This window comes from Lycium barbarum, chromosome 9 (genome assembly GCF_019175385.1).
Source record: "Lycium barbarum isolate Lr01 chromosome 9, ASM1917538v2, whole genome shotgun sequence".
Taxonomy (NCBI): Eukaryota; Viridiplantae; Streptophyta; class Magnoliopsida; order Solanales; family Solanaceae; genus Lycium; species Lycium barbarum.
The window spans coordinates 479,928-496,889 of NC_083345.1; the positions used below are offsets into that span (position 1 = coordinate 479,928).

General features: G+C 35.1%; 2 protein-coding genes across 3 annotated transcripts; both read right to left on the reverse strand.

Annotated features, from left to right (window-relative positions):
- Positions 1-242: 242 nt before the first annotated feature.
- On the reverse strand, positions 243-7,907 carry LOC132610707 (leucine-rich repeat receptor protein kinase MSP1-like). Of its 2 annotated transcripts, XM_060325065.1 has the most exons (3): positions 7,427-7,906; positions 5,083-5,151; positions 243-4,301 (listed from the first exon to the last, which is right to left on the reverse strand). In XM_060325065.1, exon 3 carries the CDS (start codon positions 4,236-4,238, stop codon positions 429-431), a length of 3,810 nt encoding a protein of 1,269 aa, XP_060181048.1. In that variant the 5' UTR covers positions 4,239-4,301; positions 5,083-5,151; positions 7,427-7,906; the 3' UTR covers positions 243-428. The 2 variants fall into 2 exon arrangements, with proteins under 2 accessions (XP_060181048.1, XP_060181049.1); XM_060325066.1 differs by lacking the exon at positions 5,083-5,151 and having other exon boundaries at positions 7,427-7,907.
- A 3,859-nt stretch (positions 7,908-11,766) lies between these two features.
- Positions 11,767-15,077, reverse strand: LOC132610307 (ABC transporter G family member STR2-like). The gene is made up of 4 exons (XM_060324616.1): positions 14,223-15,077; positions 13,121-13,863; positions 12,406-12,872; positions 11,767-12,290 (listed from the first exon to the last, which is right to left on the reverse strand). Exons 1-4 carry the CDS (start codon positions 14,679-14,681, stop codon positions 11,767-11,769), a joined length of 2,193 nt encoding a protein of 730 aa, XP_060180599.1. The 5' UTR covers positions 14,682-15,077.
- Between the last annotated feature and the right edge of the window lie 1,885 nt (positions 15,078-16,962).

The window sequence follows — 16,962 nt, forward strand, 5'->3', positions numbered from 1 at the left end:
AACAAATAGTAAATATGAATCTATGTCGTTAAAACATAAGAGTTCAAATGCTAAGAAAGATCGAACCGAACCGAGTTTAATTCTGTCCGTAATTCTGGATTAACGAGGAGTTAGCTCTTTTTCTGTGGCACCTGAGGGGAAGATTAGGATGACTCTATGATTTCCCTCTCTGTCATCTGTACGAAGAAAAACTATAGTGCTCTCAAGTCTCAAGTGAAAGCTTATGAATAACAAGTCACATCCATAAACTTCTATATCTGATCAATTTATGGGAACAACATAGTTTCTTTTCAAATTTTGGTTAAGCATCCACCATACCTCTAACTTACATTACATCTGACTTCTATAAACTCATAATACAGATACTGCATAACATAGAGAACTATAACCCTACAAGACCATTCATTACTATTTGTTGGACTTGTAAGCTAGGCATTGCTTTTGGCCTCCTTTAACAGTTTCACCACATCGAGCATTGTTGGCCGCTTCCATTGCTCATCGTTGGTGCATGACCTTGCAATAGCAAGAACGCGCAGCATTTGATCCTTCCATAATCCTGAACCAGAAAATAACGGATCCAACGTTTCAATCTCCCTGCCATTTTCAACCATCCACCTCACCCAGCCAACAAGATTTCCTCCCTCAACATCAGCCTGTCCTGTTGGTGCCCGTCCTGTCACCAATTCCAACATCACCACTCCAAAGCTGTAGATATCTCCCTTGGTTGTAGCCATCATGGTCTGTCCATACTCGGGTGGTATGTACCCGAATGTTCCAGCAAGGATTGTACTAACATGGCTCTCACATGCACTAATTATCCGAGCCAGGCCAAAATCGGATACTCGTGGTTCAAAATTCCTGTCTAGGAGTATATTGCTTGACTTGATGTCTCTGTGGATTATGTGTGGAACAAAACCATGGTGTAGGAACGCAAGTCCACGAGCTGACCCTAGACAAATCTTGAAACGAGTTGGCCAATCCAGTACATCTACTGCATCTGCTTGGTTTCTCAACCAGAAATCAAGGCTTCCATTCTCCATATATTCATATATCAAGAATCTCTCATCTGCAAAGACACAATACCCAAGCAATGGCACCAGATTATCATGTTTTACTTTCCCAATTGTCTCCATTTCAGCAAAGAACTCGCGACCACCATGCAAGTGGCCCCCGTTTAACCTCTTAACTGCAATTGTCCGGCCTTCAGGCAGTTTGGCTTTGTATACAGTACCAAATCCACCATCACCGATAATATAACTCTGGCTGAAGTTCTCGGTGGCTGAGAGAATAGCTGTTGGATTTATCCGTAACAAAGACTGCTCGAACGTTGCAATGTTGATACTCAGAGGCTCCTTCTTTGTCTTCTTAATCAGAAGCTCATCGGTAGATGTGGGGTCTGTTTTCTTTCCTTCCTTACCTTTAACTCTGCCGAGAAGTACATCGACTTGTCTCATGAGCATTCTCCATGTGAGAACTCCGATTAGCACCACGAGAGAAAGGATCAATGCAACAAAGATGATACCCAAGACAGACGCATGGCTTAGAAGTGGTGCAGATGCATGAATACTTCCCCTGGGAGGTAAAACAGGTTCACTTGGTATGCATTTCCTAGCTTTAGTGCACACATCAGGGGCTAGTCCAGTGAATTTGTTGCCGGAGAAATTGGAAAAAACAAGGCCTTCTATGTCACAAATGCTACAAGGAAAAGACTTTTGGAAACTGTTGCTGGATAAGTCAAGATATGTCAGGGAAGCAAGAGCGGAAATTGAAGGTGGTAAGTTGTCTGTAATTGAATTGTTATGGAGATCTAGTATGGACAAGGACGTTAGATTAGAGAGAGAATCGTCAAGAGGACCGGAGAGTTGGTTGTTGCTAGCATTTAGGACCAACAAAGAGCTGGATGTTCTAAAGTTAAAAGATAATGAGCCTGAGAAAGAATTCATGCTGATGTCCATGTAAGTCAAACTTTTGACACTAAATGCAGAAGGGGGCAATGAGCCAGTTAACCGGTTATATGAAAGGTCTAGCTTGACTAAACTTGGCATCATAGAGTCAAGATTATCAGGAATAGATCCACTTATCTGGTTATAAGAAAGTATGAGACCTTGGAGGCTTGTCATTGAGAACAACTGAGGAAAAAGTGGACCTGTCAAGGAATTGAAAGATAGATTAAGCAATGTCAAATTACTGAGCAGAGAAATTTCGGGAGGAATGCTCCCTGTGAGCTTATTTCCCTGTAGAAGTAATTCAGTCACAACTATGCAATCCTTAATTGAGTGAGGGATGGACCCTGTTAGTTCATTGTTGGACAAATCAAGCATGCCATAATGCTGTGTGAATTCAGAGTCCGGTAAAGGAATATTCTGGAATCCGGAACAAATTTCCTCAGGTATAGGACCGGAAAACTGATTGTTAGACAGAACCAAATTGTCTAGCAATTTCAGCTTAGATATTGATCTGGGAATTTCACCTGAAAGTCTGTTTGTACCAAGGTCAAGAGATACCAACTTTGTACATTCAAAAAGCTCCAAGGGAATATTTCCGGTTAACTTGTTGCCACGAAGAGAGAGATTGGTCAGATTCTTCAAGTTACCAATGGTATGCGGTATGCTTCCTTCAAACAGATTATTATCAAGTTGCAATCTCTGAAGGGTTGAAAGTTTTGCAATAGTCGGTTGGATTGGACCTTCGAGCACATTGTTGCCGAGTGAGATCGACATTAACGTTGTCGACTCCCATAGCTGATCTGGTACCTTCCCGGAAAATTGGTTTTTCGATAGCTCAAGAGTAATGAGCTGAAGCTCCCCTAGATAATCAGGCAGTTTTCCTGAGAGGTTGTTTCCAGACAACACCAAATCTGTGAGGCTTGAACAATTCCTGAAAGTACTTTGGATGTCACCAGTGAAGTTGTTATCCCACAACAGCAGAATGCTCAATGACTCGGCCCTACATATCCCTGAAGACAACTCACCAGATAACCTGTTGGAACTGACATCGAGAACGGATAGCAAAGGGAGATAAAGTGGTGGGAGAGATCCAGTTAAGAAATTCTTTGACAACATTATTGACTCTACTTGCGTCCAGTTGGAAATCCACGTAGGCAGGGGGCCTGATAAGTGGTTTGAATCAAGCACAAGGGATTTAAGTGAATCCAACCCAGAAAGACCTTCAGGTAATGGACCAGAAAACGAGTTAAAGGACAAATTTATTAACTTGAGCTTTTTACAGTTCCCTAGCTCTGAAGGGATTGTTCCAGACAATCCGGCATTTGGAGCGATTAGGTAAACCAGATTTTCTAGCTTTCCAATGCTTGAAGGAAGCTCTCCATCAAATTCATTCTGTGCTACATTCAAGTAATTCAAATTACTCAATTCTGAAATCTCTTCAGGAATACTTCCAGTGAATGTGCAGTTTTGAAGATCAAGCGCCTCCAGCTGCTTCAATCGGCCAATTGTTCCAGGAATAGGTCCAGTCAACATGTTGGATGAGAGAGTAAGAATTCTAAGCTTACTTAGCTTTCCAATTTCTGGACATAGCAATCCAGTCAAGTTGTTTTGCTGGGCATCGATATATAGAAGATCCCCCAAATTACCTAGGCTGGAAGGTAGATTACCAGAGAAGAAATTTGAGCTGAAATCAAGAGACTGCAACTTGTCCATGTTTCCGATCTCATCAGGAAGATCGCCAGAAAAAGAGTTTGCATGAACTGATAACTCCCTGAGCTCCTTTAGCTCACAAATTTTTGATGGTAAATTGCCTGAAAACCTGTTATCGTCGAGCACAAGATGTTTCAGGTTTCTCAGGTTAGATATAGCTGGAGACAGCTGGCCAGTTAACCTGTTGTCAGTGAAGTCTAGTGTCTCCAAATTCTCCAGACTCCAAACATCTATCGGTATATTACCAGTGAGGGCACAATGGCTGAGATTCAGGTACTTCAGGGATCTGAATTTTCCAATGCTTCCAGGAAATGGTAAATTTAGTGGTGACACTGAACATGGAAAATCAATCCGGATAACATGTTTACCTTCACACTCTATGCCTGTCCAATTGCATGGATTAGTATTTGTGTCAAACCAACTGGGAATAACATCCTTTTTCTGGACAAGAGAATTTCGGAGAGCCTTCAGTAACTCGATGTCACGGACCAAATAACCAGTTGTGACTACTGGTTGTTGAGTAAAGCAGAGAAGGATGATCATTAGTACCCAAGCCTCCCATGTTGAACCTTTTTTTGTCATTCTGATGATCAATGGAAGATATACTATTTTTATGCTGGTTCACTTCAGTTTCAAAGAATGACTCTGCAGGGTATTCCATGAATAAGATGAAACAAAGCTATAAAGTGAAATCAAATATGCATCATGCTAAGATGAACTAATAGCTACATGCAAACATAGAGAAAATGACGAAAATAGTCCCTTGTGTTTGAGTGTAGGTTGAAAAGAGTCCCTTAAGTATGCGCTTAACAGTTTCGGTCCTTTAAGTTTGCCAAAAGATAACACTTTTAGTCTCCATCTAATATTTACCGAACTCAGAATTCTGTATATTAGATTTGACGGGAACTATGAAAAAAAAGGAAATTGGTAGGAACTCAAACTTAGAGGTACATTTTTTGTAGTTTATGCTATTTTTGATTTATTTCAGAGTCTAGTGCAGCTTTTGAGGTGTAATTTCTGCTTCTTTTTTTTTCATATTGTCTAGGACAATTTTTGTGTTGCATATTTTAGGATTTGATGAGACTTTGTTGACGTTTATGGTTAAATCTTTTTTCCCCCGACTAAAATTGTTACCAAAACTGTTAAATGCATACTTAAGGGATTATTTTGAATCTAACCTTCTGAAAACATACACCTGAATTCATTTTGTTTAGCAAAGCCATGGATAGAAAAAACATAGCTTCTTCGATTAAAAACAATCAGCCAAAAAAAAAAAAAAACACTTCAGTTCAATTTGCAGATATGCAGATTTGGCTGACTGAAGTTCATGAAGAAGTTGGAGGAAAATACATTCTTCAAACAATTTTTAGCATTAAGATAAAAGTCATAGATACAATATAGCAAGACTGAATTCTAACTTATATACCTATGCAGTGTGCACCTTCAAGTTAAATGTACCAACTTCATCACCCAAGAAACCCGCTCGAAAACTCTCCTATAATAAAGCAAAAACTGTATAAAGTTCAAATCTATTTTTGTCATAAAAGAACAAATTATTGGATATTCTTTTAGATTATGAAATGGTGTCAAGAATTGATTTATGAGAAGTAAATATCCAAGACCATTGTATTCTATAGTACTTGGATAGTACAAAAACAGGCTTAAAGACATTAAATATGGTGTCAACCATAACATTTATCCATCACATATATCATTGTATAGTGTTTCATCTTTTGTAAAGCTTAAGATAAGTTACTTAATAAATTTGATTCGAGTAGAAAGATTTCATCAAAGCTGAACCAAAGAAATAGGAAAATCTATGTCTAAACATAATTATAAAAGAGCATTAGAACTAGTAACATGCCCAATTACTTAGTAGGCGTTTGGCCATAGAAATAAAAAAAAAAAAAAAAAAACACATTTTTTGGAATTTTTGAAGTTGGAGTTGGAGTTGTGTTTGGCCATAGTTTTTGTAAATAATAATTTGTTGTTGAAATGTACTTTTCAACAAGGTCTTGGTTGTGAAAAACAAGGTTTTGGTTGTTTTTCAAATTCCAAATACAACTTCAACTTCAAATTGTATTTGGAATTTTCATGGCCAAACACTGATTTTTGAAAAAAGTAAAAAAAAAAAAATCCGGAAAAAAATGAATAATTCTTATTGCCAAACGGGTCCTCAATATTACCAGTTAAACCTTCATCAAAATTATGATTAATGCTTTGTACAAAGTACAAAAAACTAGTACTATACTGAAAGGCCAAGAAAAAATGCCAAATAACAAGGTTATCAGTTATTACTGGACAATCAACAAGTCACAAAAAGACAAGAGTGAAAATATGAGGAATCTCTGCTTGTCAAAACTGTGGAGCAAAAAAAAGACCCTCAAAAAAAGCTGATAACTTTATGTATTAGACAACTAGGCATTGGGCTCAAGAAAGATCTGAACAACATTTGATATGCACGTTATTCTATATCAAAAAATAGCCATAAATCTTTAAGCATTTCTCACACGCATAAATTTACTAAAAATAGCAAAAAACTGTACAACAACCAAATGGGTTCCATACAAAAAGGGAAACATTTATAGATCTATTGTGTGACTAAAATGAGACTCTCCCGTAACACTAGTGAATGTCTTTTTTAGCAAATTCAAGTTATAAAGTAGCTGTACTTAATACTCCCTCCATCCCAATTTGTGTGATATATCTCCCTTTTCGAGAGTCAATTTGACTAATTTTTAAAGCTAAATTAGATTAGATTAACTCAATTTTTTAAGATAAAAAATTATATTTTTGAAACTACATGAAAAGTACTATAAGTTGCAATTGGTCAAAATTTTGAATCTTGAAAAGCGAAAAGTATCACATAAATTGAGACGGTGGGAATAAAAAACTGCCAAGAACAGCACTTTTGTCAAACATAATTAAAGACATATATATGATAAAAATTTATTCAAAGCAAGTTCAAATGATGTATACACAAGAATAGAATGAAACAACATGTATAACCTAACAAATCTTTTCTCACAAATCACAAGCTAAAACAAGAAAGAAACCACATATATAAATGAAAAAAGGAGAAAAAGAAATAAAAGTAGAACAAGAAAAACCCACTTAACAAAAAAAAAAATGAGCTAAGAACCAAAAAACATGGTAATGCAAATCAGGAAGTTTTTTGAATGAAACGTTAAATAAATCAAAAAAAGACTCAACCCATGAACAAAAATGAGGTGAAAATACAGTGAAGGTGGTACAAAATGGTGTATAATTAGAAATCAAAAACTTAAAAAAAAAAAAAAAAAAAAAAGTACCTTTTAGAACAAGAAGAAAAAGAAGAGGACGTTGATCTTGGGATTTCAGATTGATATTCTGTTCCACACACTTTTTGGCTGTTTATGAAAAACTCACACACTGCTAGAAATAATGATTTGTAATGTAAAATATAATTTTCCCACTTCATCTCTACCAAGTCAATTCACCGGAAAAAAGCATGGTGGGATTTCATTGAACCGCTGGAATTCTTTTGCGTGAAAACACCACTACATTATTTAGGTAGAGATTTTTTAATAGTGATAACTCATTCATGAAAAGCACAAGAAAAACACTTTAAGTGATCAAACAAAACCGAACCCAATGAGCTAAGAACATACAAATAGGCATTGAAAGAATCAACAGAAAATCACACACCCAAAAAGAATTACTATCAGCAAAAAAAAGGAGCTAAAAAACATGGAGTTCTTGAAAATAAAAATCAACAAAAAAGAACTTACCCTTTCAGAAAAAGAAGAAGTAGCTGGTATGTTTGATGATGGGGTTTTTTTCTTTTTTTTCAGGGTGATATTAAGTTCCGTACAAATTAATGGGGTCTGTTTTTGAAAAGCCAATAGTGAAGAATAAAAACTGTGTAAGAGAATCAGAAAATTTGATAGTGTTTTGTTAGAGTGAGTACTAATAGTACTGATCAATGGTGTGTGAGGGCCAAAGGCATGATATATTTGCTACGGTTTCACTATCACATGCATCCAAAATTGGGACTGTCATAAGGACGGTTACCTTCTTTTTTCCACTACCTGACCTCACCCTTATAACAGACATATCTTTTTCTTCTTCCTTTTCCCACTCATTTTCTCGTTTACTCTATGGGTAGGCTCATTACTATCATGTGTTTGGAAAATAGGTAAGGGAGGGAACAAACATACATGTTTGTTTTTTTCTTATTCTGTGTTTGGTTTATCTATTTACTTTAGAGGGAGTTTGGTCGTCCCTCTTCGTGGTCCGTTGATGGGCCCCATTAAAAAAAGAAAAAACTTTTGGGCCCTATATTAAACAGGCTCTAAAAAAATAATTGTGGATCCCATATATATTAAACAACAATTAATATTTTAAAAAAATTGTGGACCCCATATTAAATACCAACCAGTATTACAAAAAAAAAGTGAATCCCATATTTAAAAAATAAACAATGTTAAAAAAAAAAAGTGAGCCCCATATTAAACACCATGCGTATTCATAGCAAACACTAATATAATAAAGTTTTAGATACAGAGCACAAATTACAATGTTATATCAATCGTGTTTTGAACATAGTACATATAAAAAAAAAAAATTAGGCCTCATATTAAACAGGCCCATAAAAAAAAAATTGTAAAAAAAAAAAATTGTGGGCCCCATATATATTAAGCAACAACTAATATTAAAAAAAAATGTAGGCCCCATATTAAACACCATCGAGTATTAAAAAAAAAAGTGGAACCCACCACATCCAAACTCACAGGAAAAATAAAAGTGGACTCCATATTAACAAAATCAAGCAATATTGAAAAAAAAAAAGTGAATCCCATATTTAAAAAACAAACAATGTTAAAAAAAAAATGTGAGTCCTATATTAAACACCATGCGTATTCGTAGCAAACATTAATATAATAAAGTTTTAAATACAGAGCACAAACTACAATGTTATATTAATCGTGTTTTGAACATAGTATCCCATATTGACAAAATCAAGTTATTATGTTCACTAAATATACTTAAAATATTTATATTTTAAAATAAGATAGAATTTAATGCAAAAGACAACATGACAAGTAAAATGAGCTAAACTGAGAATATTTACCAACAATTAAAAAATAGTATTTCTTCATTTAGATAGAAAATCAATTTCTACAACAAGTCTTCTCTTTTAAAAAATATTAATAAATTTGCCGATTTTGTAATCGTAGCAAACATTAATATAATAAAATTTTAGATACGGAGCACAAACTACAATTATATTAATCATGTTTTAAACATAACATATACTCTCTCTATATATATATATAAATATATAATCACTATTCAAAGATAACTACATACATATAGATGCACTATAATCTAAAGTGTTGGACCCGTGCGCACCACGGGCATACGCCGTCTAGTAGTAAGAGAAAGTTGGGATTTTGCCTGACAAAATGACACGAAATGTTCCTTATTTTTGGGGTCGGTTTAAAATATTCTTTTAACGCACTTTTAAGTCTTTTAAGACAAACTAGGGAGGGGAAAATAAAAGTTTTTTTTTCCTGATCCTGTGTTTGGTTAGTCACTTTTCCTTTGATTCACCCCTTGCTTAAGGGGTCGTTTGTTCGCGGACTAAATTATTTCGTTATTATATTTCTGAGATTTTACTTTTTGGACTAGTTTATCATACTTGAGAGGTGAGAAAAAATAATCTCGAGTATAATGGGATAAGGTGGGATATCTAAAATTAGGTATGAGATCAATTTATACTGAGATATCCCACCTTACCCCGCATATCAAACGGCCCCTAATAGTACGTATTGGCCAATATACGCACTTGGAAAAAATAATTATTTGAAGTTAAACCTTAAAGAGTATTTAAACATTCGACAAGAGTATTATTAGTACTTTGTTTGTTTGGACAAAAATAAAGTGGAAATATGAACTTTGTATCCCGCTATGACACTTGCACATTTAGATGCTACTATCGTACTATCAATAGAATTAGCTACCAAAGGTATTCATCCAATAATATATCCTCTAGATTCAACGTTAACCATACTTCACCCTCGGATCGTTCGTTAGGAGCATTACCCAAAGAGTTACAACGTACAATCCACATTTTTTTGTTTGGTGAAATTTCTTAGGTCATTAATGGGTATCGAAATTGAAAAAGAAGAGCTTTTATGATCAAAATAAGTGGCGTTTTAAGATTTCAAGAAAAAATTGATCTTATTCTTCTAAAATTATCCTTATTTACATAATCATTAAATAGTTTTTTTTTTTATTATAAGGAAAGAGGCAACTTAGAAAGAGTAAATATGATTAGGTTGTGTCTGTTGGAAAATTAATTTAAAGTTGTAGGAAACTAAAATTATATAAGACATGGTATTTGTTTTAGTTACAAGATTTTTGAAATTTTGGATAAATTATGTTTTCTTCGGTATCATTTATAAATTATTATTGCTAAATTCTATTTTAAGTAAAAGTTTATTTTTATGGTTAGTAGGAGTAATTCTTTGCGTTCAATATTTGTAATTATTACGAGCATCATATTCTATAGTCAAACAAGAGTTCAATTATGATAATCTGACGAAGACTATGATATCATAAGAACTGTAACGGAAGCACATCATTAAACAAAAAGATTACTATAATGAAATCAGATCAAAAAAGAACAAAAGTCATTATTTCAACACACTTTAGATTCAACCGTTTACTGAAAAAGAGTTTAGATTAACTTTTATTTTGTTGTATGAAAATGTTCTATGGAAAAATCAACTCTCAAATTAACTATTCCTGAAATAACACTCTTATAACTTTGATTGGTTAGATATCATTAATTTCAATATTAAATCCTGCATAAAAATAGCATATTTGATTGATCGCACAAAAGAAACATGCTTCTACGGTAAGGGGTGTCAATGATACGGTTTGAGCGGTTATTTTATAAAATTTATACCATACCAATTTTTTGGTTATTTCACTTTGTAGAACCAAAATTAGACTTTTCGAAACCGTCCCATCATCTCGGTTTTTCTTCGGTAGCGGTACGATTCGGTTAATTTTTGATTTTTTTAAAAACAAAGCAACATCATGTCATAGTCACTAATAAAAGTTAAAGACACGATATCATCCATACTTCAATAGGACTTTGGCTAAAGTTCTAGACATTTTTACTGTTTAAAATGTGATGAATCAAGAAAACATGAAAGACAATAAGAATAAAGATTGATCCCACTATTTTACAGTAGTGTAAAACAATGTCAAGCAAAGACAAAAAGTATAATTTATATCGCATGAGGGGGCAATAATCAATCAAGATGGGACTCAAGAACTGAGACTACTAAGATTAAGTATCCAATAGGAGTAGCTAGTTACTATTCGAGACGCTAGAACTAATTTAATTTCAATAGGAGTAGTTTAATAGGTTTTAGAGTTGAAACTTTAGGTGTTAATTATTTCATCATCCCGAACTCAAGAGGAAAATTTTAATATTTATTATATTTAAATCTAATATATAGAATATATTTTACACATATAAATGTATTCGGTACGGTTAGGTATTTTTTCAGTTTATTTTTATAAAATTTAAAACCAGCCCAAGTATCGGTACGGTTATAAGTTTTTATAAAAACTGTCGGTTTTATTAAGGAAACATAAAATCGGTTCGGTACGGTACGGTTCGGTCGGTTTTTTGAAAACCATTGACACCCCTACTTCCACCTATGTACAACCAGTTAGTTAAGCCCTTCTCAAGTCGATTAACTGTTCCCATATTTTGAAGTTTTTGAACGCCATTAGTGCCTGAGAAAGACCTTCGCAATAATGCAGGGGTGTCAAATGGGCAAGTTGGTTGGAAATTAATGATCAAAATAAGCTGAGTGGATTGAGGAATCATGGATTAAGTTGGTTGGGAATTAATGATCAAAATAAGCTGAGTGGATTGAGGAATCATGGATTAATTTTGCCACCCTTATCTACATGTCATACAACTTTCTTCAGAATAAAAAGAAGAAAAGATATATTGATAGTACTAAACATACAATTCAAGTTTGTAACTTTGTATGTGAACAAAATAAATCTTACAATGCCTACTACTTTTTGTATTAGTATTTCATTTCCTCTGATTCTTTGAAAAGAATCTGAGAGCAATATAAAACAGAACCCTGTAAAAAACAGCCCATCCCAACATTACATATACTTTTTCCCACTTCTTGCCTGAATCTTGTGAAATATTAAGTGATTTCAATATTCCAAAACCAGTAACATCTCTTCCAAGAGGATCTTTTCCAAAAGATTCATTTGTTTGATACTGATTCATTAACAGTCCTTCATATGGATAACTCATAGTTGAAACATAGTTCATCCATTTCCAGTACTTCGGCATGTCATTGCTGTTCAAGAAATAGCCACAAAACAAGAAAAATAGCGCGGTGAAAGCAATAACAGCAGCATATCCTAGTATGTAATTTGGTACCACCGAGCTCACGAATATAACGAATGAATTCGTGGAGAGTAGTGACATGAATAAAACTACCAAGAAATATATGAATGGCCCTCGAAGCGATAGTGCAAACCAAACAATCACTGCATAAACTGCAGCCTGGAGAGCTAGGAACGGAAGATATGTAATTAGACCTGCAACATTTTGTACAACACTTATTAGGACGACGTCCACTAGTAGATTTATTCGAAAAGATATGCGCCCTAAGTACTAGCATGGAGTAATAAGTTCAAAAAAATGTAATCAGACCTGCAATTGTGTATGAAGAGGCCCTATACTTATTGTGAGAGGTCTCTCGGATGAAGACAAATCGTTCTTGAATGAAAGCAGGAACAGCATCATTGGACGAAAAGAAAAGGAGGGTGCAAGTGAAGATGAAGAAACTGAGACGATTCGTTATGCCTTGAAGGTTTTCTTTGGGATGCAGGAACATCGTAGCCATCATAATTCCCATGGCTGTTAGTACTACAAGCCTCGAGAGGAAAAGTTCAGGAGTGCGCATGATGTTTATAAAGTTTCGTCTCATCAAAATCCACGTCTCTGAGAAGAAGGAATTTGTAAATTTTGGCCCTGGATCATGGAAAGAATGATTGGTATTGATAGCAAAATCAGTGGGCGTCAAATAGTCATTTTCATTGACAGTGTAGTCACTACTATTCGGAGTTGGAGTACTTTGAACGATCTCTGTAGAGTAGGCATAGCATCCTGGTGAAGAACTGCACAAACATCCAAAAAGGTTAGTCAGATTTAACTTATACTATATACTAACAACCTAAATAATCTTCTACAATATCATAGCATTTCAACATGTAATAAAATATCTGTCTTATTTTCCTCGCTATTAGTACCATTTAATATGGAGCGTTACCTATAGTTATCTTTCAGGCTGTCAGCGTGTATATATTGAATTTTAACCTGAAAGACATTTGTATAACATGAAATAGAAGTGAAGTGAATGTTTTACCCCATTACACTTGGACTTCTATGATCATTGCGCCTAGCCGGTGAAAAGCCTAGAGATTGTAGAACACCACTATGGCTGGCAGTCCAGGACTTGGATGTATTCCAGGGACTCCTAACACTGTGATCAAATCCTGTGTCATCTTGTGCACTAGTTTGCAAACGAAGACGTTTGCTTGCCTTGTCACGACCTTGTGCCTCCATGGCCTGATGTTTAGCACGGTGTGATAGGCGGGCAGGTGATGGAGGCACGGTGGAAGCTGACATCTCGTGTGTTGCTGCTGCACCGATTGGTGGAGGTTTCATACCAGTAAGTGCAAATGCTCCTATTGCTTCTACTCCAAGCTCAGATTGGTCATATTCCTGAATCACATCAATTAAGTGTTCTATCGAGCTTTCGTTCTTTGGCACTTTTCGTCCCATCCTGACAAGATGGTGTGATACATCATTCGGTGCTCCTTGGTACATGAGTTGCCCGCGAGCCAGGATTATTAGATGATCAAGAAGCAACTGAATGCGGTGCGAAGGTTGATGAATCGTTAGAATCACAGTGCTTCCAGCTCGGGCTATATCGTGCACCTTCTCAATTACACTATGAGCACTAGTTGAATCAAGACCTGAAGTAGGCTCATCCAAGAACAACAATGAAGGTCCATGTATAATGTCCACACCAATTGACACCCTACGACGTTCACCACCAGAAACTCCTCGAGTCCCTTCATCACCTATGTAAGTGTTCCTAGTCGACTGCATTCAAATAAACGATCAAAACCACATAATGATTCAAATTTAGGAAATTCTAGAGACGTGAAAGAATGATGCTCAAATTAAGTACATCTTATAACATATGTTAAAAGTTACTTATATTTGGTTCTCAAGAAACATGACGATTATACAGTTTGACATCTCTACAGTAGTCATCCTCTATAACAATATTTCAATGTAACAACCAAGTTTTCTTTGCAACTCGTTTTTCATATTATGTTATATTTTATGTTTTGTATAACAACATTTCGCTATAGCAACCAAAATATATCCACACAAACGATGTTGTTATAAAGAAGTTTGACTATATAACATTAGCGAATGAGTTGTCGTCGACTTACAGACAATCCAAGTTGCTCGATCAGCTTCTCAACACGCTCCTGTTTTTCAGTCGTCGAGAGTGACCCCAATCTAAAATCAGCAGCAAACATGAATGTCTCATAGACAGTAAGCATTGGAAAGAGCCTATCATCTTGCATTATATAAGCTGAACTTCCTTTAATCAATCTTGGACTCATATCAAGCCCACCCATAGACACTTTACCCTTAAGGCTTCCACTTGCAATTCTTCCTGCCAATCCATCTAAAAGTGTGGACTTTCCAGCACCACTTGGGCCCATAACTGCAGTAATGCAACCTTTTGGTGCATAGCCTGTTATTTGATGCAACAAGTCCACTTCTTGACTTAACCATTTCCCATTTTCATCTTTGATCCTCTTTGTCACTGTGTATGTTAGGCTCGAGAACTCGAGCCCCCCTGTATAATTTACCGGCTTTCCTATGTCCACAACATGCCCCATAGTCAAAGTAGTTTACACTGTCCGTGCACAAAACTTAAGCTCACCTGTGTGATTTATATATAGACTTATTGGGGACTCCTAGTTCTTTCTTTCTTTCTTCTTCTTTTTTTTTTTTTTTTTTTTTTTTTTTGGATAACTATGTGTCCCAAAGAATTTAGATGATTTGCAGGGGAATTATAAAGGGTGACGCCGAGAAAATGACTTTCCAAAGGAGGCATTTCCAAGGCTAATATAATTACATTTAACATTGAGTAATCCGTTTTGTAAGTTGTTTTGATCAATACGGAGAAAATATTTTCTTGTTTGCTTCATCCTCTATTTGCAACTTGTGCTTGTCTTATCTTTGATCCATTTACCAATATCACCCTGAATATTAGTACCATTTTAACTTTTATATGTTTTATAGGTTGTATAATTATTGTAGAATATACTTTTTCCTCCAACGTTAGTCTACTTTGGTTTTCTCAATAGTTAACTCTGTTAACTTTTAACAACAATTTCACTTTCGCTTTCATAACTGAGAAAAATTGGAGAGTCAACCGACCTACAGTTCAAGCTCGCTGGATAATGAGATCGTTCCTCTATCAAAATGTTTTCAATACTTATAAAGACATTGGCCTACCATTGAAGATAAGTAAAACAGTGAACTTTTAATTTTGAGATATATGCAAGTCCTATTCTTGTGATTGAAGTGTTCAACTAACTTATGGGACTGAAATGTGATACGTACAACTTAATAACAAACTCTTAATAATGCAGCTGTATGCACTACTATACTACTCTCCAAGCCTTTTGTACAATCACCACAAGCCTATTCCAACTCATCTCAAATAAAATCACATCAGAGAAGATAGGTTTAAATTTCGATGCGGCTCTCGGTTATTTGAATAATTCCATTTCATCTCTCTTTAAATTATAAGTGAGTATAAGAGATTATTTCCTCACAACTTCCTCATATAATAGACAAAATTCATCAGTCACATAGAAACATGTGTGAAAGAATTGGACTTAATTGACTAACATTTGGCTATAAGGCTAAAACTGATGAAAGCTGTAAAAGAAGCTTTAAACTAAGAAAAATAAAAATGCTTAAAAGTAATCAAATTTTTAATGAAGATAACTAGATAAATTGGATGATTTATTTTTTTTTTCATTATTTTTGTTTTTGACTGTATATTCTCAGTTTTGGACTGTAGGCTTATGGGCTGAACTCTCCTGCTGGTCCATCAGGCCCTCTTGTTACTTAGCAAAAAGCCCAATATTTAGCCCATGTATGAGATGAAGCCCAAACCTACCTCTTAGCCCAATTCAAGAACCAAATTTTGGCTTTCACAAAAGCATTTTTCTTAAGAAAAAATTATAATAATCGAAAATGCAATAGGTAGCTTGTAACAACAACAAAGAATGAGATATGTGTATAACAATTTTACTATTTCGATGAGCAAATAACTAAAACATATGTGTTTTTATGTCCAAACAAATATAGCAATAAATAACTATTTTACAAAATTCTAACACATCAAACGGTAATAATAGTTACGACATAATTATAGCTCATCGATCCTACTTAATACTATACTCATGCGAATATTGCGCTTTATTCTTCTTCACAATATGCCTTGGAGTTGATTTTGAGGTGACTAAACCTTAAAAACTTTATAAATTCATGCTATTCTATAGGGTCCTCAAAATGATTTATGCACTTTGCTAAGACATGTTTTAGCCCCTAAACTTGGTACGAAAACTCAGTTTGGAAACTAAACTTAACTTCTATTTATTTACCCCCCTTAACAACTTACGTTTTAATTATTTTCCCCCTCTAGTGGCCCAGACCAGAGCGCGTGTTTGACAGTGCCTGAGCCGCGCGTTAATTAATTTTTGTGAACGTTTTTTTTTTTAATAAAATTGATGGGGGTAACGGATATAATACCGTTCCCCCTTTTAATCCCACGCGACCCACCACCCTTTAGAACCCTAGTTCATCTTCATCTTCACCTTCATCAACCCCATTTTTTTTTCCTCCATTCATGAAATTCCTCTTGCTCACACCATTGCTCCTTCATATATGTATTCTTCCTCCACGAAATTTCTCCACCAAATTTCTGTCCATAATCACTCTCTGCGGTAATTCGAAAATATTGTGAGTTCATAAATGTCTCAAGGTAGTTGTTCATCTCACGTAAAATGTAATTGTAGCACCATTGCAAAACACCTCACTTCATCGACTCCTAGTAATCCCAGACGGAAATTCTACAAATGTCCGAGGCCTAAGGGCAATTCT

What these genes read in the sequence shown, in the direction of transcription:
- LOC132610307 (XM_060324616.1), bottom strand. Translation starts at nt 14,681, where the DNA reads ATGGGGCATGTTGTGGACATAGGAAAGCCGGTAAATTATACAGGGGGG. An exon ending in TCGAGCAACTTGGATTGTCT is followed by an intron (nt 13,864 to 14,222) that starts GTAAGTCGACGA and finishes ATTTGAATGCAG; the next exon opens with TCGACTAGGAACACTTACAT. An exon ending in CTCTTCATACACAATTGCAG is followed by an intron (nt 12,291 to 12,405) that starts GTCTGATTACAT and finishes AAAATGTTGCAG; the next exon opens with GTCTAATTACATATCTTCCG.
- LOC132610707 (XM_060325066.1), bottom strand. Translation starts at nt 4,238, where the DNA reads ATGACAAAAAAAGGTTCAACATGGGAGGCTTGGGTACTAATGATCATC.